The 26,920-nt window shown below is 43.5% G+C and overlaps 2 protein-coding genes across 2 annotated transcripts; one reads left to right on the top strand and one right to left on the bottom strand.

The window, feature by feature from the left end:
• The first annotated feature begins 502 nt into the window (after positions 1-502).
• LOC115171715 (nuclear pore complex protein Nup85) lies at positions 503-15,237 on the top strand. Its single transcript, XM_029728778.1, has 19 exons — positions 503-686; positions 1,571-1,664; positions 1,774-1,930; positions 2,129-2,199; positions 2,293-2,336; positions 2,557-2,626; positions 3,541-3,662; positions 4,709-4,843; positions 4,985-5,107; positions 8,121-8,252; positions 8,412-8,518; positions 8,761-8,844; positions 9,186-9,251; positions 9,522-9,673; positions 9,913-10,030; positions 10,406-10,506; positions 13,287-13,438; positions 13,815-13,910; positions 15,047-15,237. The coding sequence occupies exons 1-19, from the start codon at positions 654-656 to the stop codon at positions 15,143-15,145; spliced, it is 1,956 nt and encodes a 651-aa protein (XP_029584638.1). The 5' UTR covers positions 503-653; the 3' UTR covers positions 15,146-15,237.
• A 244-nt stretch (positions 15,238-15,481) lies between these two features.
• On the bottom strand, positions 15,482-26,882 carry LOC115171714 (ADP-ribosylation factor-binding protein GGA3). The gene is made up of 17 exons (XM_029728777.1): positions 26,696-26,882; positions 25,001-25,085; positions 24,802-24,877; positions 24,548-24,646; positions 24,326-24,449; positions 23,836-23,939; positions 23,459-23,539; positions 22,641-22,778; positions 21,530-21,611; positions 21,324-21,440; positions 20,866-21,135; positions 20,147-20,229; positions 19,829-19,986; positions 19,221-19,525; positions 18,873-19,042; positions 17,976-18,086; positions 15,482-17,564 (listed from the first exon to the last, which is right to left on the bottom strand). Exons 1-17 carry the CDS (start codon positions 26,760-26,762, stop codon positions 17,454-17,456), a joined length of 2,181 nt encoding a protein of 726 aa, XP_029584637.1. The 5' UTR covers positions 26,763-26,882; the 3' UTR covers positions 15,482-17,453.
• Positions 26,883-26,920: the final 38 nt, after the last annotated feature.

Genomic DNA, 26,920 nt, shown 5'->3' with positions numbered 1-26,920 from the left:
TAGCCATTTTGTTTTTATAGACCATAACATTCAGCCAACAAATTATGCAGTTGTACCACAGATGGAACAATGAAATATTTGGTTGTACAGTACTTGTACCAAAATATAGATGATCCAGCAATAAACTAATGTTGCCCACACAGTATTGGATGGATGTTGATAAAGTCCAGAATGGTGCAACATTGTAAAAATCCCATATTTGCAATTGGAAATAGCCTAAATGTTATAAGGAACATTTCATTAGACAATTAATTATTACTAAAATCTGCACATTGGGGTATATAAATAACTGTTTGTATCTGGTGGCCATTAGTTCTTAAAACTTTGAGAAAATTAGTACCAAAACATTATGATTGGTAGATATTGGTATAAATTGATTTTATTCATTGGAATAATATATTCTCATGGCGACATTACTTGTCAAATTGACAACTGACTAATTGTGTCCCCTTTAGTGCAAGCTTGCATTTTTAGTCAGGCACGACACAGAATTCCTATGACATCAGACATGCGCACGCTTTGGGGTCCTGCAGCTGAATGGTTGAAGCGCCTAATTTCTGTGTTATATTATTTGAAATGTCAGTATTTGTATCGCTCGTGGATTAAGTTATATTTATTGATTCGCCTTATTGATTTGATCAAATTGGGTGGTAATGGAGGAGGTAGATGTGGAGCCAACAACTACTGTAAGTACCGCTCGTGCTCTGTTGTTGTGGAATCAAAATGTGTCCAGGGCAGGCTATGCAGCTAGCTAACGTTAGTTCGCTAACTAGCTGACACTTCATTCAAACGTCTCTGACCTCAAGTGTCCACAATAATACTGGCAGCATTGCACAATGTTGATTTTTCATTTGTGATGACTGGTTTCAGTGGGTTGAAACTGGCAGCAAGGCAGAATAATCTCTAGAAGGTTAACTACCTAGCTATGTCCACATAAATAAACGAACGAGGCGTTTCAAATCAAATTTATTTATATAGCCCTTCGTATATCAGCTGAAATATCAAAGTGCTGTACAGAAACCCAGCCTAAAACCCCAAACAGCAAGCAATGCATGTAAAAGAGGCACGGTGGCTAGGAAAAACTCCCTAGGAAAAACTCAGTAGAAAGGCCAAAAACCTAGGAAGAAACCTAGAGAGGAACCAGGCTATGAGGGGTGGCCAGTCCTCTTCTGGCTGTGCCGGGTGGATATTATAACAGAACATGGTCAAGATGTTAAAATGTTCATAAATGACCAGCATGGTCAAATAATAATAATTGTAGTTGTCGAGGGTGCAACAAGCACGTCCGGTGAACAGGTCAGGGTTCCGTAGCCGCAGGCAGAACAGTTGAAACTGGAGCAGCAGCATGGCCAGGTGGACTGGGGACAGCAAGGAGTCATCATGCCAGGTAGTCCCGAGGCATGGTCCTAGGGCTCAGGTCCTCCGAGAGAGAGAGAGAAAGAAAGAAAGAGAGAATTAGAGAGAGCATATTTAAATTCACACAGGACACCGGATAAGACAAGAGAATGCTCCAGATGAAACAGACTGACCCTAGCCCCCCGGCACATAAACTACTGTTTCTCTCTTTCAGCCTATCCCTGGGTTCGACAGCAACCAAAAACACTTGGGATTTGTGTGGGGTCCTGGAGATATCCTGGTTTATGAGACCATTTACAAAGCATCAGGTAGATATGAGAGTTGAACGTATAACTTGGTAATAAAGTCATGACTCAAATCATGTCAAAGTACAAAGCATCCTCCTTTCTAACTCACTCTCCCTGTGCATCTCTTCAGGTGGATCTGCAGGGGGTTGTCCCTTTGTCCATGAGGTCAGGAAAGATGAGGACATCTATTCCCCTATTTTGCGTAAACTCTTCAATGAGTCCCATCACATTTTTGTTGGTCTGCAGAGGATCAGAGAGGATCTGCCCAGCAAGAACAAGAAACCCCAGTAAGGATGGGATAGACTACTTTCTCTTGTAATTCAAACTAGGGCTCTGAGTTTTCCTTTGTCATGTGGTCAGGAAAAGCTCCTGGTTCTAAATATAACCAGACAGTGGTGATGTGTGTGACTTAATCTCATAGTAATCAAAATGTTTTGCATAGTTTTGGGTGTGTACTCGTTTATCAATTTCACATATTTATTCAGGTTCGTCAGTATTAGCAAGAACTACAGGTCTGTGATTCGAGCATGTATGGAGGAACTCCAGCAAGTCGCAGGTATAGTATATGGCAACATTTCAACAATCATATGTTTATCTATGCAGTTTATAGACAGACTTAAGTAACATGCTATTTCCTCTCACTTTGCAGTTTCTACACAAGATGCAGCGTTGGCTACACAGTATGGAAATCAGGTAGAGTACATGTCTGCGCCTATTCAGTTCGACTAACCACTTACCCTTATGTCAAGAGAACATAACCCAAGTAATATAACATTGAATCAGCAAACATGAGAAAATTATCTTGAGTGAACGATGAAGATGAACACCTTTGTAATGTTATACACTAAAACAGTCTGAGTTGTATCATAATGATTTCCTTGGCACAACTCTTCTCTCCTGTTTTTCATGATAGGTGTCAATCCTGCTGGCAGTAGAGCTGATCTGGAATCTTTGTGAAGTGTTGTTCATCGATGCAGCTCCAGGTAGAGTTTATATTTTGTGTGTCAACCTTGACGTTGCTTTGGACACAGAAGCATCCTCTAGGTGTGAACCATAGAGCTAGATAGAAGACTCATCTTTGTGTCTGTGATATCATGGGCAGCACCATTGAGGCTATCTCCATTTTCTACTTTTTCATTGGCTGCTCCTACAGGGGTTGCGTTAACACAGGATTCTGCATTTTTCACACAGATCTAAAATGCTTCGTATTGTAAATTCTGCTAGGCTTCAGTCAGGGTTTGCTGAAATAATCATGATTGTAAAATTACAAATTTTGTGCTTCAGTTCCACTTCTCCACTTGGATGAAATATATTTGCTCTCGTCATTGGATCATCAGTGCCCTGGCTGATGTGTAGGCTACTTTTCTCCGGTACTTTCTTCCAGTATAGGTTTTCTCCAGTAGCAAGTTAAAATGCAATATTAACTTCAAGCTAAACATTAGAAATATGATGGCCATACATCGTTTTTGCAAAAAAAACCTTTATTTTTTATTATAGGCTAATTTACTTATGTCTGGCTGCTAGCCAAATAGCGTTGCACTTCTGTTGTCAACGATTTTGCACTAATGTATTTTGTGTAAAGAAACTACAGTTGCAAGCTCCTGATCACTCTAGTGAAGCCAAAAAACACTGTTGACTTTCAATATGAAACGCAGGTTAAATGGTTAAAAACGCAGATTTTTTAATGGTCTGAGTTTTGAAAATGCCGATTTCTGAAAGCAAACACGACCCCTGCCCAAACTCGTATGAATCCCCACCATTTTAAAGTAATCAACTGGGTGGAAGTCCTCACTGTCCACGCTAAAAGGGGTTATATCCATGATGAGTCATCTATCTCTATGGTGTGAACAGAACATTAATATTTTCTGCACCCTGTTTTTTGTATGTGGCCCTCCAGCTGGCTCCCTTGTGCTCCACCTCCTCGACTGGGTCAGGCTGCACAAGGCTGACGTAGATGAGAAGGCCAGGGAGGTGCTGGCGAGTGAGAGCCCCGCAGAGCACCAGGCCTACTGGGACGTGGTACGTACACATACACCCCTCTCCTGTCTTTCTCTGCCTTTTTAAAACTCTATTGGCACAGTGCGCACATACGTCAGACCGATTTTTGTCTTTGACCGGGCTCTACAGTGTGATATTTTACTCAGATATGCGCCTAAAAATAAATGTGCGAACTGAAAAAGTAATGTCTGAGCATGTGATTTATATTGGGGAAAAAATTGCTGCCGTAGCTATTTTCAAAGTAAACGTGCTGTTTTTGTTTCATAGCTGGTAGCTAATCACACACAGAACTACAAATCCCATATAGCTTTCCCACCTCGAGCAGCAACAGCGCCTGGGGTGCTGTGTGCACTGTGAGTGAAGTGCTGAAAGATACATTTTTAGAAGTGCACAGCGTAGAAGTTTGTTGATTTCACCTGAAAGTCTACTAACGTGTGACTTTGTTCTCGTGTTTCTTGGCTATTTACATTGTTTTGTTCACACGCTATGCTGTTTTTCAATGTTAGTTTGAGCTTGCTCAACTGATAGCGAAGAGACACGTCGGAGAACTCAAAGGGGAAGCTGAACATTGTCTCACCTAAATTACTCATATTTGAGCGTACATTGTAATTGATTGAGCATGGAACACTCCAAAAAACGTTTTATTCGTAAACTTTTAATTTATTTTCATAAAAACACTTCCTCAAATACTTTCATTGTGCTCCTTAATTTCTTTGTGTGCTCCTACATTTTTCAACTTACGAGCACATGTGCTCCTTGTAAAAAATGTCAGCATAGAGACCTGTTTGATCAAAACATCTTTAGTGGATCCTCAAGACCTCCAGTGAAATTTTGAGGTGAATTTGCCTTTTTAAATGGTTCTCGATGATTGCTTCCAATGTGGTTGAAATAAACTCATTGATATACTATGTATTTTATCTGTGCAGACTTTCTTTGCCCAGTTTAACTCCTATAACTTATTTCTATTGTGTAATAACTGCTATTCATGTTTATTTGTGCACTAGTCTGTATGCAGATATTCTTTCTCCCCTATTGAACCACACTGTCCCCCCTCTGTGTGTCTCCAGGTGATCAGCTATGTGCTGCAGGGCCGGATGGATGAGGCCAGGCAGGTCCTGGTGAAACAGGCAACTTTGCAGCCTGCAGCCAGGGCCATGTTCAAACTGCTGGACAATCTGCTCATGAAGATGCCCATCTTCAATGTACATAGTGCATTTCTATCTGAACGTTTCAACCTCCTGAACAGCGCCCAGTTTTAACCACAGAATCAAGTAGAACACGTATATTAAATGTATATCTATGGTTGTAACTCTAGCTCTCTCTCCTCTGACATCTTACTGTAGCCTGGTGAGACTCAGACCCTGACAGAGTTTGATGTAAAGTGGAGACACTGGCGCGAGGAGGTGGACCGCTGTCTCCAGGACCAGTCCTTTGCCAGCAACCCCCACCTGGAGGACATCTGTAAGGTCAGTGGAACTGCCCAATACCTGTCCTGGCATCTGTGTGGTGATCAGTAGAGGTAGGTGACAGGTATACACAGTGTACAAAACATTAGGAACACTGTCATCATATTGAGTTGCACCCCCTTTTGCCCTCAGAACAGTCTAAATTCATCGGGCCATGGACTCTACAAGGTGTCAAACATTCCACAGGGATGCTGGCCCATGTTGACTCCAATGCTTCCCACAGTTGTCAAGTTGTCTAGATGTCCTTTGGGTGGTGGACCATTCTTGATACACACAGGAAACTGTTGAGCGTGAAACTCCGCAGCGTTGCAGTACTTGACACACTCAATCCAGTGCACCTGGCACCTATTACCATACCCGGTTCAAAGTCACTTAAATGTTTTGTCTTGTCCATTCACCCTCTGAATGGCGCATATACACAATCCATGTCTCAATTGTTTCAAACCTGTTGGGGATAGGGGGCAGTATTTGCACGGCCGGATAAAAAACGTACCCGATTTAATCTGGTTACTACTCCTGCCCAGTAACTAGAATATGCATATAATTGTTTGATTTGGATAGAAAACACCCTAAAGTTTCTAAAACTGTTTGAATGATGTCTGTGAGTATAACAGAACTCATTTGGCAGGCCAAAACCTGAGAAGATTCCAAACAGGAAGCGCTCTCTCTGACCATTTCATGGCCTTCTTGATCATCTCTAACCAAAACAGGGGATCTCTGGCATGACGTGACATTTTCTAATGCTCCCATAGGCTCTCAGAAGGCGCCAGAACGATGAATGGTGGCTTTGCAGGCCATGGCTGAAAAACATTAGCGCATTTTGTAAGTGGTCGATCTGAGGACAATGAGACTGGAGGCGTGTGCACGAGCCGACACCATGTTTACTTTCTCTCTCTTTGAACGAAAACAACGACTCCCGGTCGGAATATTATCGTTTTTTTACGAGAAAAATAGCATAAAAATTGATTTTAAACAGCGGTTGACATGCTTCGAAGTACGGTAATGGGATATTTTGAATTTTTTTTGTCACGAAACGTGTCGGGCGCGTCACTCTTCGGATAGTGTCTTGAACGCACGAACAAAACGCCGCTATTTGGATATAACTATGGATTATTTGGAACCAAACCAACATTTGTTATTGAAGTAGAAGTCCTGGGAGTGCATTCTGACGAAGACAGCAAAGGTAGTCAAACTTTTCTAATAGTAAATTGGAGTTTGGTGAGTACCACACTTGGTGGGTGTCAAAATAGCTAGCCTGTGATGGCCGGGCTATCTACTCAGAATATTGCAAAATGTGCTTTCACCGAAAAGCTATTTTAAAATCGGACATAGCGAGTGCATAAAGGAGTTCTGTATCTATAATTGTTATGTTTTTTGTGAACGTTTATCGTGAGTAATTTAGTAAATTCACCGGAAGTGTTCGGTGGGAATGCAAGTCACATGCTAGTCACATGCTAATGTAAAAAGCTGTTTTTTGATATAAATATGAACTTGATTGAACAAAACATGCATGTATTGTATAACATAATGTCCTAGGATTGTCATCTGATGAAGATCATCAAAGGTTAGTGCTGCATTTAGCTGTGGTTTGGGTTTATGTGACATTATATGCTAGCTTGAAAAATGGGTGTCTGATTATTTCTGGCTGGGTACTCTGCTGACATAATCTAATGTTTTGCTTTCGTTGTAAAGCCTTTTTGAAATCGGACAGTGTGGTTAGATTAACGAGAGTCTTGTCTTTAAAATGGTGTAAAATAGTCATGTTTGAGAAATTGAAGTAATAGCATTTCTAAGGTATTTGAATATCGCGCCACGGGATTACACTGGCTGTTGAGTAGGTGGGACGCAAGCGTCCCACCTAGCCCATAGAGGTTAAAAATCCTTCTTTAACCTGTCTCCTCCCCTTCATCTACACTGATTGACGTGGATTTGCCAGGTGACATAAATAAGGGATCATAGCTTTCACCTGGTCAGTCTGTCATAGAAAGAGCCTAATGTTTTGTAGTCAGTGTAGCTACCTATAGTATGCAATGTATACCTTAGCCAAAAGGAACTCGCTCTGTACATGTAGAGTCCATTCTTTGGCTCTGTACCTGCATCTGTGTGTGTGCACTGTAAAGGAGCTAAAATCATCTCTTGTTGGTGCTGTCTGTCTCTTCCATCTACTATCCATATGTTCCACCTGTTGATCCATTCATTCATCCATCCATGGTTTATCCATACCCTCCTAAATGTCCATCCATGGATTATCCATACCCTCCTAAATATCCATCCATGGTTTATCCATACCCTCCTAAATATCCGTCCATGGTTTATCCATACCCTCCTAAATATCCATCCATGGTTTATCCATACCCTCCTAAATATCCATCCATGGTTTATCCATACCCTCCTAAATATCCATCCATGGTTTATCCATACCCTCCTAAATATCCATCCATGGTTTATCCATACCCTCCTAAATATCCATCCATACCCTCCTAAATATCCATCCATGGTTTATCCATACCCTCCTAAATATCCATCCATACCCTCCTAAATATCCATCCATGGTTTATCCATACCCTCCTAAATATCCATCCATACCCTCCTAAATATCCATCCATGGTTTATCCATACCCTCCTAAATATCCATCCATACCCTCCTAAATATCCATCCATGGTTTATCCATACCCTCCTAAATATCCATCCATACCCTCCTAAATATCCATCCATACCCTCCTAAATATCCATCCATGGTTTATCCATACCCTCCTAAATATCCATCCATACCCTCCTAAATATCCATCCATGGTTTATCCATACCCTCCTAAATATCCATCCATGCTCTCTTAAATATCCATCCATGGATTATCCATGTCCTCCTAAATATCCATCCATGGATTATCCATGTCCTCCTAAATATCCATCCATGGATTATCCATGTCCTCCTAAATATCCATCCATGGTTTATCCATGTCCTCCTAAATATCCATCCATGGTTTATCCATGCCCTCCTAATTATCCATGTAGATCCTGGTTGGTGATGAGGATGTTCTTCTGGAGCACAAGGAGCTGCTGAGTACCTGGTATCACTTCCTGGTCACCAGACTGCTGTTCTCCCACCCCACTGTCAAGCCCACAGAGCTGCACTACTACGCACAGGTACTTAGTACTACACTTCACACTTACTACTACACACTGGTACTTACTACTACACTATACATGATACAGAGTTGCACTAGTATGCCCTGGGACTTACCACAACACTATGAGTAAGTGTCCTGTCCTGTGTGTGTGTGTGTGTGTGTGTGTGTGTTCCAGTCTAGCATGCACATGTTCCTGGACACGAGGAGTGTCCCAGAGCCCCTGGACAGCATCCTGCTGGCAGCCTTTGAGTTTGACATCCACCAGGTCATCAAGGACTGCAGGTGAGGAGGAGTGTCTATAGACCATAGAAATACAGAAACCAAAGGAATTATATTTCTATGGTATAGAACCCAGGGAGAGTAGCTGTGTTGTTGCTAAGGTAACAGTAACTGCTAATGTGGATAAGATGAAATAAATGTGGGGGCAAGACACACAATGGGATTTCCCCTCTGTCTCTCATGTTAACTACTGTTCAGTTTCATATGTTGTGATATATTTATGACATGTTATTTGTGCTTTCCAGCATTGCTCTCAACAACTGGTGGTTTGTGGGGCATCTGACTGACCTGCTGGACCACTGTAAACTGCTCCAGTCTCACAACCTACAGTAAGTTAAGCACACCACTGTCCCACAAAGGGTTGACCCACAAAGGGTTGACATTAACTGCCAATATCGTTCTCATGACTGCCAATATCGTTCTCATGGTAACATTGATCATAATCATAGAAAGTGAAGTTGGGGTGCTCAGCTCAAATGTTTGTGATAACAGGAAGTATTTGGGTGCCGGGTTCAAAGGGCATACACTTGAAATAAAGGAAGAACCCACACTCGCTGAAATGTTTTTTTTTTTTAGCAGCAGCAGAGGTCAGAACAAACGGAGGTGTTTGGGTGACAGCCTTCGTCAACGTTGACCATAATGACATGTGTTCTCTGTTTGTGTTGATTAGTTTTGGCTCCAACCTGAGGGAGTTTCTACTGCTGGAGTACGCCTCAGGACTCTTCACCCATCACAGGTGAGACAGACCCACTAGTCTGGTTAGTAATAGATTGGACTATATGCATAACTCCCAGTGCCAACATGTCTGTTTTTCTAATAGATAACTGTCACGTCTGCAAAACTACACATGCTGAGGTCCACTGTGTTCAGTAGTTATCTTTTATAGAAAGAGTGTTGTCGGCTGCGTATAGGCCTCTTCCCCTGTTTGACCTCCTCCAGTGCTGCTCCTATTGGATGATTGGTTAAGCTGTGCATGATTAACCAGCTATTTCTCTCTGGTCCTCAGCCTGTGGCAGCTGGCTGTGGACTACTTTGACCACTGTCCAGAGTTTGGCCGTGTGTACCTGGAGCTACAGATAGAGCGTGTTCCTCTGGACACGGAGCGCAAGGCCCTGAAGGTGATCAGGATCTGTGAGCAGAGGCAGATGACTGAACAAGGTAGATATGATGCATACACGTACGTACTCACGCGCTCTTATCCAAAACAGTTGTCCATCTTACTCTCATGCATGAAGCTCTCACTGAGACCCACATTCAGTCTCACTCCCTCAATCTCAACATGGACACTTACTAAAACACACATGGAAAATACATTCAAACTCCCCCTGATTTCTGTCATGCCTGTTGTGGATATTACCCCCTAACTCTTTGGTGTAATGTCTCTCTCTGTGTTGCAGTGAGGAGCATCTGTAAGATCATGGCCAAGAAGGCCCTGAGGAACAACAGACTGGGCTCTGCTCTCTCCTGGAGCATCAGAGCCAAAGATGCTGCCTTCGCCACCCTCATATCAGAGAGGTGCTGTATGTCTACAGGAGGTTTTACTGATCCTGACCATGTGACCTGTTCAGTCGTCGGCCTGTTTTAAATACTTTGAAAATGTCTTCTTCCTTCCTTCCTCCTTTCCTTGATGTAACCACTGATCTAACATGGGGGGGTTTATGAAAGCTACGTAGTGGAGTCACCGCGTTAGATCTGGAATTACTTCAAGAAGGGCAGCAAAGATGTCCTCCTATGACATCTGCTTCCACAACACTAGCTACCAGACCACCCTGTAGTCGCTCGCTCACTCTCTCGCTCGCTCCCCACCCCCTGTGGGTTTAACCCAGTCTGTAGCCTAGATATACTGTATCTCTGTGGTCTATAGATGTATCTCTATGGTCTGTATCTCAGGTTTCTCCAGGACTACTGCGCCAAAGGGACCTTCTCTGATCTGGACCTGATTGACAACCTGGGTCCAGCCATGCTGCTCAGTGACAGGCTTACTTTTCTAGGTATGGGGTGCAGACGTGTACATACACAGACATGAAGCACTGTAAACACACACAAGCCAACACTCCTTGGCAGGGCTCTAAACTGACCTGTTTTACAAGGAGCCCGTGTGCGCCTAAGTTGAAAAATATAGGCGCACACAAAGAAATTCAGGAGCACAAATCACAATATATTTGCGGTAATAAAGGTAGAATCATACCTTTTTCTAGGCACACTGGTGCTCCTCAATAAAAACTCCAGGTCACACAGCAAAATATTTAGGCGCATATGTGAGTAAAATGGTTGCACTGTAGAGCTCTGCTTGGTGTTGCATGTTAACTTGACATTCAGTCAGCCACATATCACACACACACACACTGACTCAGACCCATAATGTATTTTGGCCTTTCTATTAGATGATTTACTCTCACATAGGAGAAAAGTGGTCCATATAAGGCTGCAGTCTGTGGCCTAAGGCTGTTGTAACAGCTGATGATAACCTACAGCTGGGGAAAATGTAACGTGAGTGTAATGTCTCACTTTACAGTTAGTTCTGCCTTGATGAGTGACTAACTGTTCAGTGACTATGAAGTGCCCTGGTCAAAAAAATAAAGGGAACACTTAAACAACACAATGTAACTCCAAGTCAATCACACTTCTGTGAAATCAAACTGTCCACTTAGGAAGCAACACTGATTGACAATACATTTCACATGCTGTTGTGCAAATGGAATAGACAACAGGTGGAAATTATAGGCAATTAGCAAGACACCCCCAATAAAGGAGTGGTTCTGCAGGTGGGGACCACAGACCACTTCTCAGTTCCTATGCTTCCTGGCTGATGTTTTGGTCACTTTTGAATGCTGGCGGTGCTTTCACTCTAGTGGTAGCATGAGACGGAGTCTACAACCCACAGAAGTGGCTCAGGTGCAGCTCATCCAGGATGGCACATCAATGCGAGCTGTGGCAAGAAGGTTTGCTGTGTCTGTCAGCGTAGTGTCCAGAGCATGGAGGCGCTACCAGGAGACAGGCCAGTACATCAGGAAACGTGGAGGAGGCCGTAGGAGGGCAACAACCCAGCAGCAGGACCGCTACCTCCGCCTTTGTGCAAGGAGGAGCAGGAGAAGCACTGCCAGAGCCCTGCAAAATGACCTCCAGCAGGCCACAAATGTGCATGTGTCTGTTCAAACGGTCAGAAACAGACTCCATGAGGGTGGTATGAGGGCCCGACGTCCACAGGTGGGGGTTGTGATTACAGCCCAACACCGTGCAGGACGTTTGGCATTTGCCAGAGAACACCAAGATTGGCAAATTCGCCACTGGCGCCCTGTGCTCTTCACAGATGAAAGCAGGTTCACACTGAGCACATGTGACAGACGTGACAGAGTCTGGAGACGCCGTGGAAAACGTTCTGCTGCCTGCAACATCCTCCAGCATGACCGGTTTGGCGGTGGGTCAGTCATGGTGTGGGGTGGCATTTCTTTGGGGGGGCCGCACAGCCCTCCATGTGCTCGCCAGAGGTAGCCTGACTGCCATTAGGTACCGAGATGAGATCCTCAGACCCCTTGTGAGACCATATGCTGGTGCGGTTGGCCCTGGGTTCCTCCTAATGCAAGACAATGCTAGACCTCATGTGGCTGGAGTGTGTCAGCAGTTCCTGCAAGAGGAAGGCATTGATGCTATGGACTGGCCCGCCCGTTCCCCAGACCTGAATCCAATTGAGCACATCTGGGACATCATGTCTCGCTCCATCCACCAACGCCACGTTGCACCACAGACTGTCCAGGAGTTGGCAGATGCTTTAGTTCAGGTCTGGGAGGAGATCCCTCAGGAGACCATCCGCCACCTCATCAGGAGCATGCCCAGGCGTTGTAGGAAGGTCATACAGGCACGTGGAGGCCACACACACTACTGAGCCTCATTTTGACTTGTTTTAAGGACATTACATCAAAGTTGGATCAGCCTGTAGTGTGGTTTTGCACTTTCATTTTGAGTGTGACTCCAAATCCAGACCTCCATGGGTTGATAAATTGGATTTCCATTGATTATTTTTGTGTGATTTTGTTGTCAGCACATTCAACTATGTAAAGAAAAAAAGTATTTAATAATCTGATTTCATTCAGATCTAGGATGTGTTGTTTAAGTGTTCCCTTTATTTTTTTGAGCAGTGTATATATATATATGTGTGTGTGTGTGTGTGTGTGTGTGTGTGTATATATATATATATATATATATATATATATATATATATATATATATATATATATATATATATATATATATATATATATATATATATATATATATATATATATATATATATATATATATGTGTTATCTTGTTCTTAAACAATCAAGTGGAACCACAGTGTATTTACATTTAGGCCATACAAGTTCTACCAGTGCTGTAGAATGAGAATTCAATTTCTAAACAATTCTACAGTGACCATATTGGGTGTTCCATCTGGCATCATGTGTGATTGATAGATGGTTCTCACATCATTTCTGGGAATTCGGTGCACTTCTCATTGTTCTATACTTGAAACCGTGGCAAATACATTTTACACCATACTATGTCATTGATACTCTGTCTGTGTAACCAATGATACCAATGAGAGAGCATTGTGATTGTGTTCATTCTGTTCCCCTCCTGTCCTGGGACATATTCATTAGGCACCATTTACGGAAGGAAACAGGATGGACTACCTGAACTTGTCCAATAAGAAATGTGCATTACCGCTTTCTGTAGAGAAACAGTTTTTGCTACACTTTGCCTTGATGAATGTGATCCTGTTGTCTGCAGGGAAGTACCGTGAGTTCCATCGGCTGTACGGCGAGAAGCGTTTCTCGGACGCCGCCAAGCTCCTCCTCTCCCTGATGACGGCCAAGATCGCCCCACGTTCCTTCTGGATGACTCTGCTGACCGATGCCCTGCCCCTGCTGGAGCAGAAAGAGGTCAACTGGCCCACATCATTAACTTCCATCCATGACTTAACGTTGAAATTAACTTCTTTGTACTTACCTAGTGTATAGCATATTCCATAGAATGAATTTCACTTTTTGGGGTTTACTAACTGAATATGAACGGCAAAACATCTTTGTAATCTTAAAGAAAATAGATGAATGGCTTATATATATATATATATATATATATATATATATAGTCAAAATATTTAAATTAAGAAATCACCTTACCTTATTGATTCTTATCAGATCTGAATATATGCTCTTACCTTTTGTCTTTGGAAGGTAGTTTTGTAGATGGTGCCTCTTTAGGCTAATAGCCTTTTGTTGCAGTCAGTTGCTCATCTCTGGGCTTGTCCTCTTGCAGGTGATCTTCTCTGCTGATCAAACTCATGAGCTGATGTTCTGTCTGGAGGAGCTGACCTCAGGGAAGAGTGTTCCCAACCCAGACAGACCCATGCAGGTACTGGGTTACCCTCTATCTAATGTCTGTTTCCCTTTCAATCTCCTAATACACTGTTTTATAATATGCTCTAATCTCTACAGTTGCTTAGCCCGGGGTTAGCAACTGTTCACACTGCACTAAGAGCCTCCTTAGCCCGGGGTTAGCAACTGTTCACACTGCACTAAGAGCCTCCTTAGCCCGGGGTTAGCAACTGTTCACACTGCACTAAGAGCCTCCTTAGCCCGGGGTTAGCAACTGTTCACACTGCACTAAGAGCCTCCTTAGCCCAGGGTTAGCAACTGTTCACACTGCACTAAGAGCCTCCTTAGCCCGGGGTTAGCAACTGTTCACACTGCACTAAGAGCCTCCTTAGCCCGGGGTTAGCAACTGTTCACACTGCACTAAGAGCCTCCTTAGCCCAGGGTTAGCAACTGTTCACACTGCACTAAGAGCCTCCTTAGCCCAGGGTTAGCAACTGTTCACACTGCACTAAGAGCCTCCTTAGCCCGGGGTTAGCAACTGTTCACACTGCACTAAGAGCCTCCTTAGCCCAGGGTTAGCAACTGTTCACACTGCACTAAGAGCCTCCTTAGCCCGGGGTTAGCAACTGTTCACACTGCACTAAGAGCTTCCTTAGCCCACGGCTAACCGACTTCACACTTGCACATTCTAAAATGGGTTAACACCAACCTTAGCCCAGGGCTAAGCTGGCCCTGCTCCAGAGAGGGCTTAGCACAGACTTTTCATGGCTAGCCAATCGCACAGTTCCATTGTCACCTAATTTGAATATTGTATTCCAGAAAAGTGACTGTTGGTTTCATTAACATCAAGTATTATATAATTATGAGAAGGGGTTACCAAGAACATTTTCCAAAAGGATTAATTCAAGGTAGAAAGTAGTAGTAGTTGGTGTGCTCAACCAAAAAAATCTATTTATTTTAGCTCACTTTTCTCTTGAGTGCTCCTTTCTACTTCGAATTAGTCCTTTTGGAAGTTTTTCTTGGTAAGCTCTTGTCATGATTTTTGTCTGTTGTTTAGCAGCCCTCCTTTCCTGTTTGCTGAAGCGTGAAGGCCCAGTTGCACCATTACATCATATTGAATATGGAATCAGTAAAAACATTCTGATGAGGATGATCCATTAAATGTGTTTTCAGGATGAGGACATCGAGACGACCAAGATTGAGCTCCTGCGGCTAGCGCTAGCCCGTAACCTGGCCATGGCCATAGTGAAGGAGGGGACAGTGGAAGTTTGACCAACACTTATCTTTTTATACTGTACATAAAACAAATCAAGTCTGATCAAAATGTGCTATTTGATAATAAAGAAATGTTTTTATTATTTGAATTTGATTCTGTGGAAATGCTTGACATGAACACTGGCCTGGATTCAAATGTGCATTGTCGACAAGCACACTGCACTGTCAACAATTTCCCTGACATTCGCTGAGATCAAATTCACAGTAAACGCTGTGGATGTCAGCACAAGTATGACCTTTTAAGTCAACTTGATTTACTAGCCTAAGGTATGAATAGAAAAGCAATGCTCTAACAACTTGTTAGAACAACAAAGACAAAAGAGTACAATCAGCTAAATTACACCAGATCAAAAATCCTTTAATTCCTCATGCAGCAAACAAATGGCACATAATACAGTATGTACAATCGTAAAACATCTTTCAAGACATTTACACATCACATTGACCTCTACACATCTCATGACTACAGACGATAAGTACACCTATGTACAGAGCTATTGTGCCTCACAATGCTACAAGTCAGGGACAACCAGAGAGAGGACATGGGGAGGAAGGGGGCTAACTGGCTGTTCTCCAATTCCCTAACCTCCCTGAAGTGTGGATTTAAAAGCAATGTATTAGTGCAAGCATGGGTAAGGCGTTTCCACCATATTCTCATATCCGTCCATTCCTTTCGAATGTTAGGGTGAAGGTTAGCGACTCAACCTTTCACCATCGATGAAGTATGAAATCATTGCCCAATTGTGGGCCTAATATTACTGGAAATGATTTTGACTTCTTGGTTTCACCTTCTTCCATGTTAGTTCCAACTTGTGTCAGATGATACTTTCAGCCAGTGTTAAGCTTGGTCAATTCAGTGATGCACTGAAATACTACAACTGAAATAAATTAAAAAATACAATTTCAATACTGAAAATGGAGAAAATAATACACATCCTAAAAGTCAGGACTAATGGATATCTTAACTCGGGTTGACAGACCACTTTGAAAGCTCAAACACCATCGTTAAACCAGATGGCAAGCATCAGAGGGAGCATAAGAAGAACCCATACATTAAACCAAAGAATAAAAACCAGCTACGGTATGCATTTATGATCACAACTTACAGAAGCATGCCAGGAGTAACCACAATATTGATTACAGTGTTGCTAGGAAACCCAGTCATCAAAATAGTAGCTGTATATTAGTCTGTGGTAAGACCTGAAGATGGTCCAGCAAACCCATTAAATAACTAATATCATTGAGAAATACAATATTCATCACTTTAAAACAATGTCATAATAATAATTGCCACAATTATGTCTAATAAACATGATCACTGGATATGCACTGAAGAAATATTGAAACACCTCATGGAATCACGTTCGAGGCCTTTGTCAACAGCCAGCTAGCACCCACATCTAATCAACAGAACTTTCTGTATCTTGACTCAAGTTTTAAGTATGAGCTACTCTGAGCTAACATGCTAGCTAGCAAGTCCTCCGGATAAGATTCCCGGATTTCACAAAATTCTATTCCAGTTATAGGATTAATCAACCATTTTTTCCTGGTTATAAGCTCTGAATAATAATGTCCTTTCTAGAATGCCTTTCTAGCCATTAGAAACAAGCATTCAACAATGCTGTGGTATAAACATTGACATACACATATATATATATACACACACACACACACACACACACACACACACAGTATATACACTGTATGTATGTGTCTCGTCATAATAATGGATGTAGTGTTAGTTATATTTCCTTTGCCAGCTAGTCTTGTGGGCGGGACTACGTTTGTTAGGAAATGTCCTGCAGTGCTGTATAAGGGACAACTGGCTGGCCTGCTAAAATACCTTGTAGATGTTCTCAGTTAATGAACATACTTAATAACAAATCAAGAGTGACACTTGGTGCATCATTGTATCAATATCTGAACCATGGAAAAAGCACTTGTATCCCTTCAGTTGAGATGCAGTCTTGGAATAATATTCAATACAAGCTCTGGAAGCTATTGTAAAACTGGCTTAAACTTCAGTGTATGCCATGTATGCTATATTATGCTTACAAAGTTACAATTGCCTCAAAAGCAACTGGGCAATTACAAAAACGGTAAATATCAAAACAATCTAAAATAAACAGAATGGTTGGTTGGTAGGTAGCACTATGTTGGTACTGTAACATTGCAACACAGTTCTCCCACCCTATCCTCTCCTTGGCTCATATCTCTCTCTCTCTGGGGTATGTGTGGTTAACACCCTCATCATGGAGTGTTGGTTTGGCCCGTCCTGGTTCGGCTCTGTGGTGTATGGGGGTGGCTATAGGTGACCCCATCTGTCTGGCGGGGGGAACTGGTCCACCTCGCCCACCTCTGAGCACTGCCTGTTTCCGAGAGTGAACGCCAGCTTGTAGCGCAGCCGCACCTTCTCCTGCAAGAGGCAAACGTTGAAAAAGGGTCAGCAAGTGGTTTCACAAAGACTACAAAGAGGATGGAAGCCCATCAGGTCCAAAAAGACCTAGGCTCTCTCTCAATGAATCTTTCCGTAATTCCTCAAATCCTCTCTCTCCGTCTCCCCAAACCGCATTGGATAAGAAAGTCAGAGAGGAGGGACCTTGAACCTCCAATACGGTTGAAAAGATGAGGAGATCGGTTGCAAGGAACATGGAAAGATGAAAGATAGAGCTCTAGTCCTACAGTGACTCTGGCCTGTGTATTAGAGAAGTGGGCTGCTCCCTAACCACGTGACCTGAATCGGAAAACCTCTGGGCCCTAGGAAGATCATATGACTTTTCCCTGACCATGTGACCTTACCAGGAAATACTCGTGGCCCTGCTCTTACCTTCAGGGGATTGGCCAGCAGCATGACCTGTGTGATGGAGGCCGGGGGAAGGATGGGGTTAAAGGGAGGTAGCTCTGTTCCTGACGGAGGCTGCAGCTTCACCTTCATGGACTGGAGGACAAGGAGAGGAGGGGTTAAGGAGTGTGTGAAAGTTACACACTGAAGATGGCTGCAAAGCCTGTGTACGCGATCCCTGATGCAGAGAAAATAATACAAATAAATACAAAAATGAAGCTTTATGCAACATATTTTTGAGTGAGGACCCCATCACCTTTTGTTTGGATGAAATGATACCATGTTTTTTTATTTCTTTATTTCACCTTTATTTAACCAGGTAGGCTAGTTGAGAACAAGTTCTCATTTGCAACTGCGACCTGGCCAAGATAAAGCATAGCAATTCGACACATACAACAACACAGAGTTACACATGGAATAAACAAAACATACAGTCAATAATACAGTAGAACAAAAGAAAACAAAAAGTCTATATACAGTGAGTGCAAATGAGGTAAGTTAAGGCAATAAATAGGCCATGGTGGCGAAGTAATTACAATATAGCAATTAAACACTGGAATGGTAGATGTGCAGAAGAAGAATGTGCAAGTAGAGATACTGGGGTGCAAAGGAGCAAGATAAATAAATACAGTATGGGGATGAGGTGGGCTGTTTACAGATGGGCTATGTACAGGTGCAGTGAGTTTGAGTGAGTAAGTATACAGGAGTGGACACGTGTAAGTATTATATGACTGCATGTGTACACAGCCCTGAGACATGGCTGTAGACCCCTATGGCATCTAGACACGGCAAGTGTACACAAAGTGTGTGTGTGTGTGTGTGTGTGTGTGTGTGTGTGTGTGTGTGTGTGTGTACCATGTGTATATTGCGCCTGTGTGTTACCTTGGGAACGGCGGCCTGAAGGACCACGTTCTGAACGGGCAGTGGTGCAGTGTTCAGCATGGACACCACTAACACCAGCACGTCTGGTCTGCAAGGGGGACAGTCTGAGGCAAAGTTCAACAGCACACGCACCCCGTCCTTATCATAGGCCGTTACAGGGAGCCCTTTACCTGGAGGGGACAGGACAGAGGCAATGAGAGGCTATATCAATGTTATCCAGACAGTGTACTGTGGACATCAAATGGTTAAAAAAGACGAACGACGTTCAATTTCACAGGAGGATATATAGCATTTCCCTTTGCACACTCCCCTCTCTCTCTCTCTCCCTCCCTCATCTCCAGTACTCACTGGGTCTGATGGCCTCCAGCGGGACGTGCACGTTGCCCAGGGAGGCCTCCGGTCCTAGTCCCCTGGCTGGGCTGCCCCCCTGGAAGGAGGAGTGGTGGAAGGGGGAGAGGGAGCTGAACAGGGGGCTGCCCGGGGCAGAGCTCAGCGTCTGGGCTTTGGTGTGGGACATCGCAGGGGAGCCAGGCATGGGGCCAGGGAGGAGGGAGGTCGAGGAGAAGGGGACCTGGGGTGCCATGGCCCCCAAGGAGGGTGGTACTACGGCCCCCATAGAGGCTGCCATCCCGAATCCGCCACCAACACGCAAACTGGAAATGACAGAAAAACAACATGAGCTCTCTCTGGAAACATAACTAAATCAAACAAGCAAGTGTGCAATCAAGAGCATGTTGATTTGTACCATATTCAGGATAATGTTGAGTACCATCTAGTAATGTAATGATGTGATGCACTATTAATGACAACCCTGAGCCTTCGGATTACCTCAGAAGTGTTGCTTCACTTTAGCCATGCGCTGAAGCACCTGATCTAATTCAATGTGGGTAATATAATACCTTAAATTGATCTACAATATTTAAAGTGAAGTGGAGGGAGTAAGGTTAGTTGAGCACCTCTTTGGCTCTCCAAAGTCCAGCATGGCCAGGTCTTGGAGGTCCTGGAGGCTGTGGGTGGCGGGGGCCGTGGCGGGGGCTGGTGCTGGCTGGACTGGGGGAAATACTGGGCATGGCCCTGCTATAGCGCCAAACAAGTCCAGTCCAGGGTCAGGAGCCTGGAGATGGATAGAAAGGAAGAAACACTTACAAATCTACCGAATGTATCACAAGAGTTGTTTAAAACTCCTCACTGGTAACAACACAGGAAATTACAGTAGAAAAAAGGTCATGCTTTTTAATGCTCTGACCATTGTGGTCATCATCAGGAAGAACTACCTGTAAGGAGGTCCACGGAGTCGCTATTTCATTCAGCTTTGGTTTTGATTGGCTGTTCAGAGAAGGAACTGGATCATTCAGGCCTGAAAAAATACACAAGGGTCATTAGTATTGACCCTTCTTTTACCAGGTAAATTGACTGAGAACATATTCTCTTTTACAGCAAAGACCTGGAAAATAGTTACAGGGGGGAGGAGCGGGGACGAATGAGCCAATTGGAAGCTGGGGATGATTAGGTGGCCATGATGGTATGAGGACTAGATTGGGAATTTAGCCAGGACACTTGGGTAAACACCCCTACTCTTACAATAAGTGCCATGGGATCTTTAGTGACCACAGAGAGTCAGGAGACCCGTTTAACGTCCCATCCGAAGTACTGCACCCTATACAGGGCAATGTTCCCTTCACTGCCCTGGGGCATTGTGATCCCCTTAGACCAGAGGGAAGAGTACCCCCTATTGGCCCTCTAACATCTCTTCCAGCAGCATCTGGTCTCCCATCCAAGGATCTGCTTAGCTTCAGAGGCAAGCCAGCAGTGGGATGCAGGGTGGGATGCTGCTGGCATAATGAAATTAAGTACCATGGGGCATTGTCTGAACATTGGTGAACACAGTCCTCATGAATACATTTTGAATACAAATCAAAAAGGAAATATGGCCTATATTTAACAAGAATACATTTACACATAACTTCCATAAAATGCAAGGTCAGTGAGGTACCTAAGGATAGCAGCTCATCATCAAGGAGAGAGAGCGAGTTGAGGGCCTTGTCGGTGGCTGGGTGGCTGGGGCTGTTGTTCTGACTGGCATGCAACCCGGCCAACCTTTTTGGAGGAGGAGGCAAGACAGGGATTGGGAACCCCAGGTGATTGGCTGGAGTGGGATCGGAGACCAACGGGAGAGGGGCAGGCGGAGGAGAGGTGGAGTTTGGAACGTCAATGCCAGCCAGGTCAATCAAGGTCTCTGTGTTGTCACTGTTCCCTGTGGTCTCTGTAGAATAGAGAGGGAAAGAAGGAGCGGTGGAGAGAGGTAGAAGGAAGCAGAGAGAGGAATTGAAATCGAAGGAGGTAGAAAGAGAGAGAAACAAAATGGTAGAAAGGAAACAGTTTGCTCTGAAAGTGATATGAAAAGATCTGAAAGTGTGTGTGTGTGTATATACACTACGTGCCATCACTCACCTTCACCAGCTGCAGATCTAGGATCCTCGATGTCTCCATTCACCGTCTGTCCCTTGACAATCTTCTTGTAGGAGTTGATGACCCGTGAGAGGTCATCGCTGGCCTGCAGGATGTCACCTGGAGGGCAAAGGTCAGAGGTCAAGAGATGGAACAACAAATAACAATCTAAGAGGTTGAAAAACATTCAAATAATTTTATTTCCTCACCTAAACTTGTGTCGTTATCTTCAGTCTCTGTGGCCATTTTGAAAGCAGCGCGTCTCAACTTGTCGCAGCGGTCGTATAGTTCCTGGTATTACAGGAAATGTACGACGACATACTTCAATCAGCCACTGACACAGTTTACAATTCTAATTCATTTCACATAACATCAAAGTCTACTATGCTCGTATCATTCTAGCAGCCATTCCTAATTCACTCCCTACCCCTTTCCCTTGGCCCTACCCCTTTCCCTTGGCCCTACCCCTTTCCCTTGGCCCTACCCCTTTCCCTTGGCCCTACCCCTTTCCCTTGGCCCTACCCCATCCCATTGGCCCTACCACTTTGGTGTTTGCCGATAGGTAAGGAGTTAGCAATATGATAGAAGCTCCACCACTAAACTGCTTATACCTATCCAGACCCTTCAGATCTGCAAACATCGAAAGGTTAGGGCCCAGGGGAAGTGGTAGGGAACAAATTGGGACTAACTGTAAAACTGAGTTAAGGACTGGCTATAGCCTGAGGTGATACATAAGGGCCTTAATGCTTCACAGCGAGCAAAGAGGATACGTATCTAAGTAAGGAGCAGTTCAGACGCCAAACTTTTGGTGAGTAGAACTGAATAGACATGAAGAGCGGGCTGGCATGGCTGAGAACTCTGCTTGACGTACCAATTGGTTTCATACAACCGCTCTCTCAACACTGCAGACTTACTCGTTGCTTTTGGGTTGAATTCAGGCATAAAAGCCACTTCTCAGAAGTCCTCCACCTGCGTATAAGCCATGACTGTGCTTCCATTGTGGGTGTGGTAGCCAAGCAACCTTTATTTGCCCGCAATTAACATATATTAATATGCATTACCATTTTTCCTGACAGTGGAAGAACTGCTCTGGCAGAACTGCATGAAACAGAGGCGTGCCTCACCCGCACCGCGCCGAAAGAGCGGCAGAGGCTGACCAACTATTGTCAAAAGTCAGACGAGGCGCACTATGGCTTCACAAGGCACTCTATCCCTGCTCTCCCAAAGAGAAAGTTACATTTTTTAGTTCGGTGCGGCGATAGAGCGGTGTTTGAACTAAGGCTAAGTGTGATGTGTGTGGAGTCTGAACGGAACACACACCTTGATGATCTCTCTGTCTGACTGGGAGGACCTGTCCTTGTCGTAGTGGGACAGCATCTCACTCAGCAACTTGACGTTGATGCCCACCTCTTCCAGGGTGTGGATGCGTTTGGTCACTTTCTGAACCCTGACATCGTCCTGGCAGAATGAGGGTTAATAAGATGTTCAAGACTTGTTATAACATTGTTATACATTGCTCTAAGAGCCTTATATGCATGCGTAACAGTTATATTGTAAATGCATTCAGCCGTCCTGGGAAACAGAACAATACAAGTGTTATAGAGAACTACTAACATGGACGCATGATCGGCTATGATCACATTTTCTAAGCTCCATCTGTGTATAATGTATTCTATAGTGTATTTATTATCCCATGATGAATTATTAAAGCAATAAGGCACAAGGGGGTGTGGTATATGGCCAATATACCACTGCTAAGGGCTGTTCTTATGCACAATGCAACGCGGAGTGCCTGGATACAGCCCTTAGCCGTGGTATAATGGCCATATACCACAACCCCCCGAGGTGACCTATTGATATTATAAACAGGTTACAAACATCTATTAGAACAGTAAAAATAAATGTTTCGTCATACCTGTGGTATACGGTCTCATATACCATAGCTTTCAACCAATCAGCATTCAGGGCTTATAAAATACTCTATTAGCATTTATTACCACTCAAAGCTAGTTAGAACAGTTATGAACCCATTATGACCATAAACACACAGGTGGTAGTCATAATGAGCATTCACAACAGCTTACGGCTCCTTACAACCGCCTTTATAAGCACTTAAAGGGCATATCGTTGTCTCTCACCTCCTTCACCATGTTCTTGATGAGCCTGTTGGCTTCCTGCAGGTCCTCTGGGTTTTTGCTCCTCAGAAGCTCTGCTAGTAGCTAAACACACATGAAGGCATGTCTCTGTCAAATCACCATGGTGACACTGACATCTGCTGGTTTGACTCTATCTATACATCAGTGGTCAGCAATGCTGGTCTTAGAGAGCTAGAGGGAATGCAGGCTTTTGTTTCAGCCTGATAACCCCTGTTTTAGCAAATCAAGGTTTTAGTGATTTGTTGTTGTTTAGTGCTAGGCTGAAACAAAAGACTGCACACCACATATACAGTAGTTCTCTAGGACCAGGGTTAAACACCAGTACTGTGGATACACTCAGTCTGAACCCAGTGTCTCACCTTGCCCATGTCCTCATTGTCAAACACAGGATTCTTGGGACGTGTGGGGGGTGAGGGAATCAGAGTCTTGTCCACTGGGAGCTCAGGGTCCATAGTTATAAGACCTGGGAGCGGAAGGTGTGTATGATTTAGTTCACAGATAAGATTATTTTTGCGCTAGTTTACTGTATCTAAAACCAAAACTCCACTATTTTCCCTTCATAGCTTGTTCTCCATCTTCTTTTTAAATAGGGAGCCAATTTGTTATAAGCTATTTTATTTCCATGACTGATCAAAACTTGTTTTCTCATGGCTTTCTTGTCCCGCTGCAGCAAACATATGGTGAGCAATGTTTGAAACATCGAATCGCAATAAAATCACAGTATTGAATCGCAATACATTTTGAATCGTGAGAATTGCAATACATATCGTATCGGCAGCTAAGTATTGTGAGGTCCCTGGCAATTCCCAGCCATAGTGGCTATGGTAACTAGTGGAAACCAGGTCTTACCCTGTCTCCTTAGTGTCTGGTATGCTTCGTTGATTTTGGTCTCGTTGGGGAAAGCCACTGTCCAGCTGTACAGCATCTCAATGATCTTTGTCTTTACCTTCTCTGGTACTCTGTCTCCCATGTACTAGATAGAAGTGTACCAGATCTTTGTATTCACACACAGAACACAAGGAAAATAGAAGAAGAATAGAATAACGCATTCAGGATACCAAGTCCACTCACCTTGGGAGAAACAACTTTGATCAGCTCGTTCAGAAACCGATATTTCCCGATTTCATTATGAAACCTTCTCCCGCAGTTCTTCATACATGCCTCTAATACCTGGGAGAATTACACATTGACATTTTGTCAAACACATGGACACATAGGTAGCCCTGAGACAAGACTGTATACACCATATGAGTACATACAGCTATGCCTCAGGACTAGAACCGAATATTGGATGAAATGAAATAGTACAAACAAACAATACTTACTGTTAAAGCCTGAAGCGCCTCCCATTCTTGCGGCGATTGGATTTTGTGAACCAGCAACCTGACAGCTATCTGGGGACTGCACAAAGAGATTGGTTTAAATTGGCACATTTCCTATACATACTATAGCAATGGATCAAATATAGCTAAAACATACTGAATTTACACATGATGGTATCAGGTGAATCAGGAAGTAACATACCCTTCCAATTCCTTATTGATCTGGTCACAGAAACCGATGATGTACTCCCAATCCTCCTGTCTGTTTGTTGGATGGGTGGCTTTATCTATAGTGAGACCAAATAAAAATAAAATATGTTTAACACATGCCTTTACAGTTGAGAGTTGACAGACTTGTTGAAAGGACAACACATGTGAGCAACCGGACACTGACAGTAAAGAATTCGACTGTCATCCATCCTCTGTCATCCTCCACATTGCACTGGCTCCTAGCATCAATACCACAGCGCGCATACATGCAGTGAAGCCACCACCAAAGATGTTTTATCTGTGCCACCACTATAACGTTAGCCCCCAGTTCCTCGAAAGGCTATCAATTATATCTGTCAACCAACACAAGATAGGCGCTTGATACCAAAATCACAATCCTCAACTTAGCAGTCTTAACTCTCGAAATCAAAAGGGAGCTCAGCTGAGGTTCCCCTGGGTTTATGCTTGAATGTCCACCTCCCACAACTGATCCTGATTCAGTGCACAGCTTTCCTGAAATGGCTGCTTAGAACGACAACGCTAACACAGATCTTATAACGGGGATGCCTCGAAGGCAGTAGCCCTGGAGGATTTAAAATAATAATATTTCACCTTTATTTAACCAGGTAGGCTAGTTGAGAACAAGTTCTCATTTGCAACTGCAACCTGGCCAATATAAAGCATAGCAATTCGACACATACAACAACACAGAGTTACACATGGAATAAACAAAACATACAGTCAATAATACAGTAGAACAAAAGAAAACAAAAAGTCTATACACAGCGAGTGCAAATGAGGTAAGTTAAGGCAATAAATAGGCCATGGTGGTGAAGTAATTACAGTATAGCAATTAAACACTGGAATGGTAGATGTGCAGAAGATGAATGTAAGTAGAGATACTGGGGTGCAAAGGAGCAAGATAAATAAATACAGTATGGGGATGAGGTAGGTAGATAGATGGGCTGTTTACAGATGGGCTATGTACAGGTACAGTGATCTGTGAGCTGCTCTGACAGCTGGTGCTTAAAGCTAGTGAGGAAGATATGAGTCTCCAGCTTCAGAGATTTTTGCAGTTCGTTCCAGTCATTGGCAGCAGAGAACTGGAAGGAAAGACGACCAAAGGAGGGATTGGCTTTGGGGGTGACCAGTGAGATATACCTGCTGGAGCGGGTGCTGCTATAGTGACCAGTGAGCTGAGATAAGGCGGGGCTTTACCTAGCAGAGACTTGTAGATGACCTGTAGCCAGTGGGTTTGGCGACGAGAATGAAGCGAGGGTGGGTACCCACCATTGCGAGGAGTACTGGTCGCAATGGTGGGTAGTGTATAGGGCTTTGGTGACACAACGGATGGCACTGTGATAGACTGCATCCAGTTTGTTGAGTAGAGTGTTGGAGGCTATTTTATAGATGACATCACCGAAGTCGAGGATCGGTAGGATGGTCAGTTTTACGAGGGTATGTTTGGCAGCATGAGTGAAGGATGCTTTGTTGCGAAATAGGAAGCCGATTCTAGATTTAATTTTGGATTGGAGATGCTTAATGTGAGGATTGCAGACAATTCAACAGATCGCACTCTTCATTACTTCATTCATACATTCACTCCATTCATTCAATTCAATGCAATGCAATGCAATATACTAATAATATAAATGAATTGACTGGATACATAGGTTAATTCACTCACTGAGCCAGGATTCTAGCGTCTCCCCTTCCTGGTACGCCATAGCATTGGAAACATCGCGTGATGACATCACCAATGTGTGCAACTATGCGCGAGAATCACGCAGTCTGCGATGTCAATAAAACCTAGAAAAATATTAATTTATTGTTTGGTGTAAAATTTAGAAATTCTAACGTTTAGCTGAATAATGCTTTATTTTGGAAAATAAGTCATAGAAATGAGTTTTGC

The sequence above is a fragment of the Salmo trutta genome, chromosome 32 (genome assembly GCF_901001165.1).
Source record: "Salmo trutta chromosome 32, fSalTru1.1, whole genome shotgun sequence".
NCBI classification, from domain to species: domain Eukaryota; kingdom Metazoa; phylum Chordata; class Actinopteri; order Salmoniformes; family Salmonidae; genus Salmo; species Salmo trutta.
Note: the sequence above shows the minus strand (reverse complement) of the source record. Positions and strands in the feature narration are given on the sequence as shown.

Excerpts from the sequence above, each read along its gene's own strand:
- LOC115171715 (XM_029728778.1), top strand. The coding sequence starts at position 654 with ATGGAGGAGGTAGATGTGGAGCCAACAACTACT. Across the intron at positions 1,665-1,773 it reads GACCATTTACAAAGCATCAG|GTGGATCTGCAGGGGGTTGT; the intron begins GTAGATATGAGA and ends GCATCTCTTCAG. Across the intron at positions 8,519-8,760 it reads CAGGTCATCAAGGACTGCAG|CATTGCTCTCAACAACTGGT; the intron begins GTGAGGAGGAGT and ends TGTGCTTTCCAG.
- LOC115171714 (XM_029728777.1), bottom strand. The coding sequence starts at position 26,762 with ATGTCATCACGCGATGTTTCCAATGCTATGGCGTACCAGGAAGGGGAG. Across the intron at positions 25,086-26,695 it reads GACGCTAGAATCCTGGCTCA|ATAAAGCCACCCATCCAACA; the intron begins GTGAGTGAATTA and ends GTCTCACTATAG. Across the intron at positions 21,136-21,323 it reads TAGATCTGCAGCTGGTGAAG|AGACCACAGGGAACAGTGAC; the intron begins GTGAGTGATGGC and ends TCTATTCTACAG.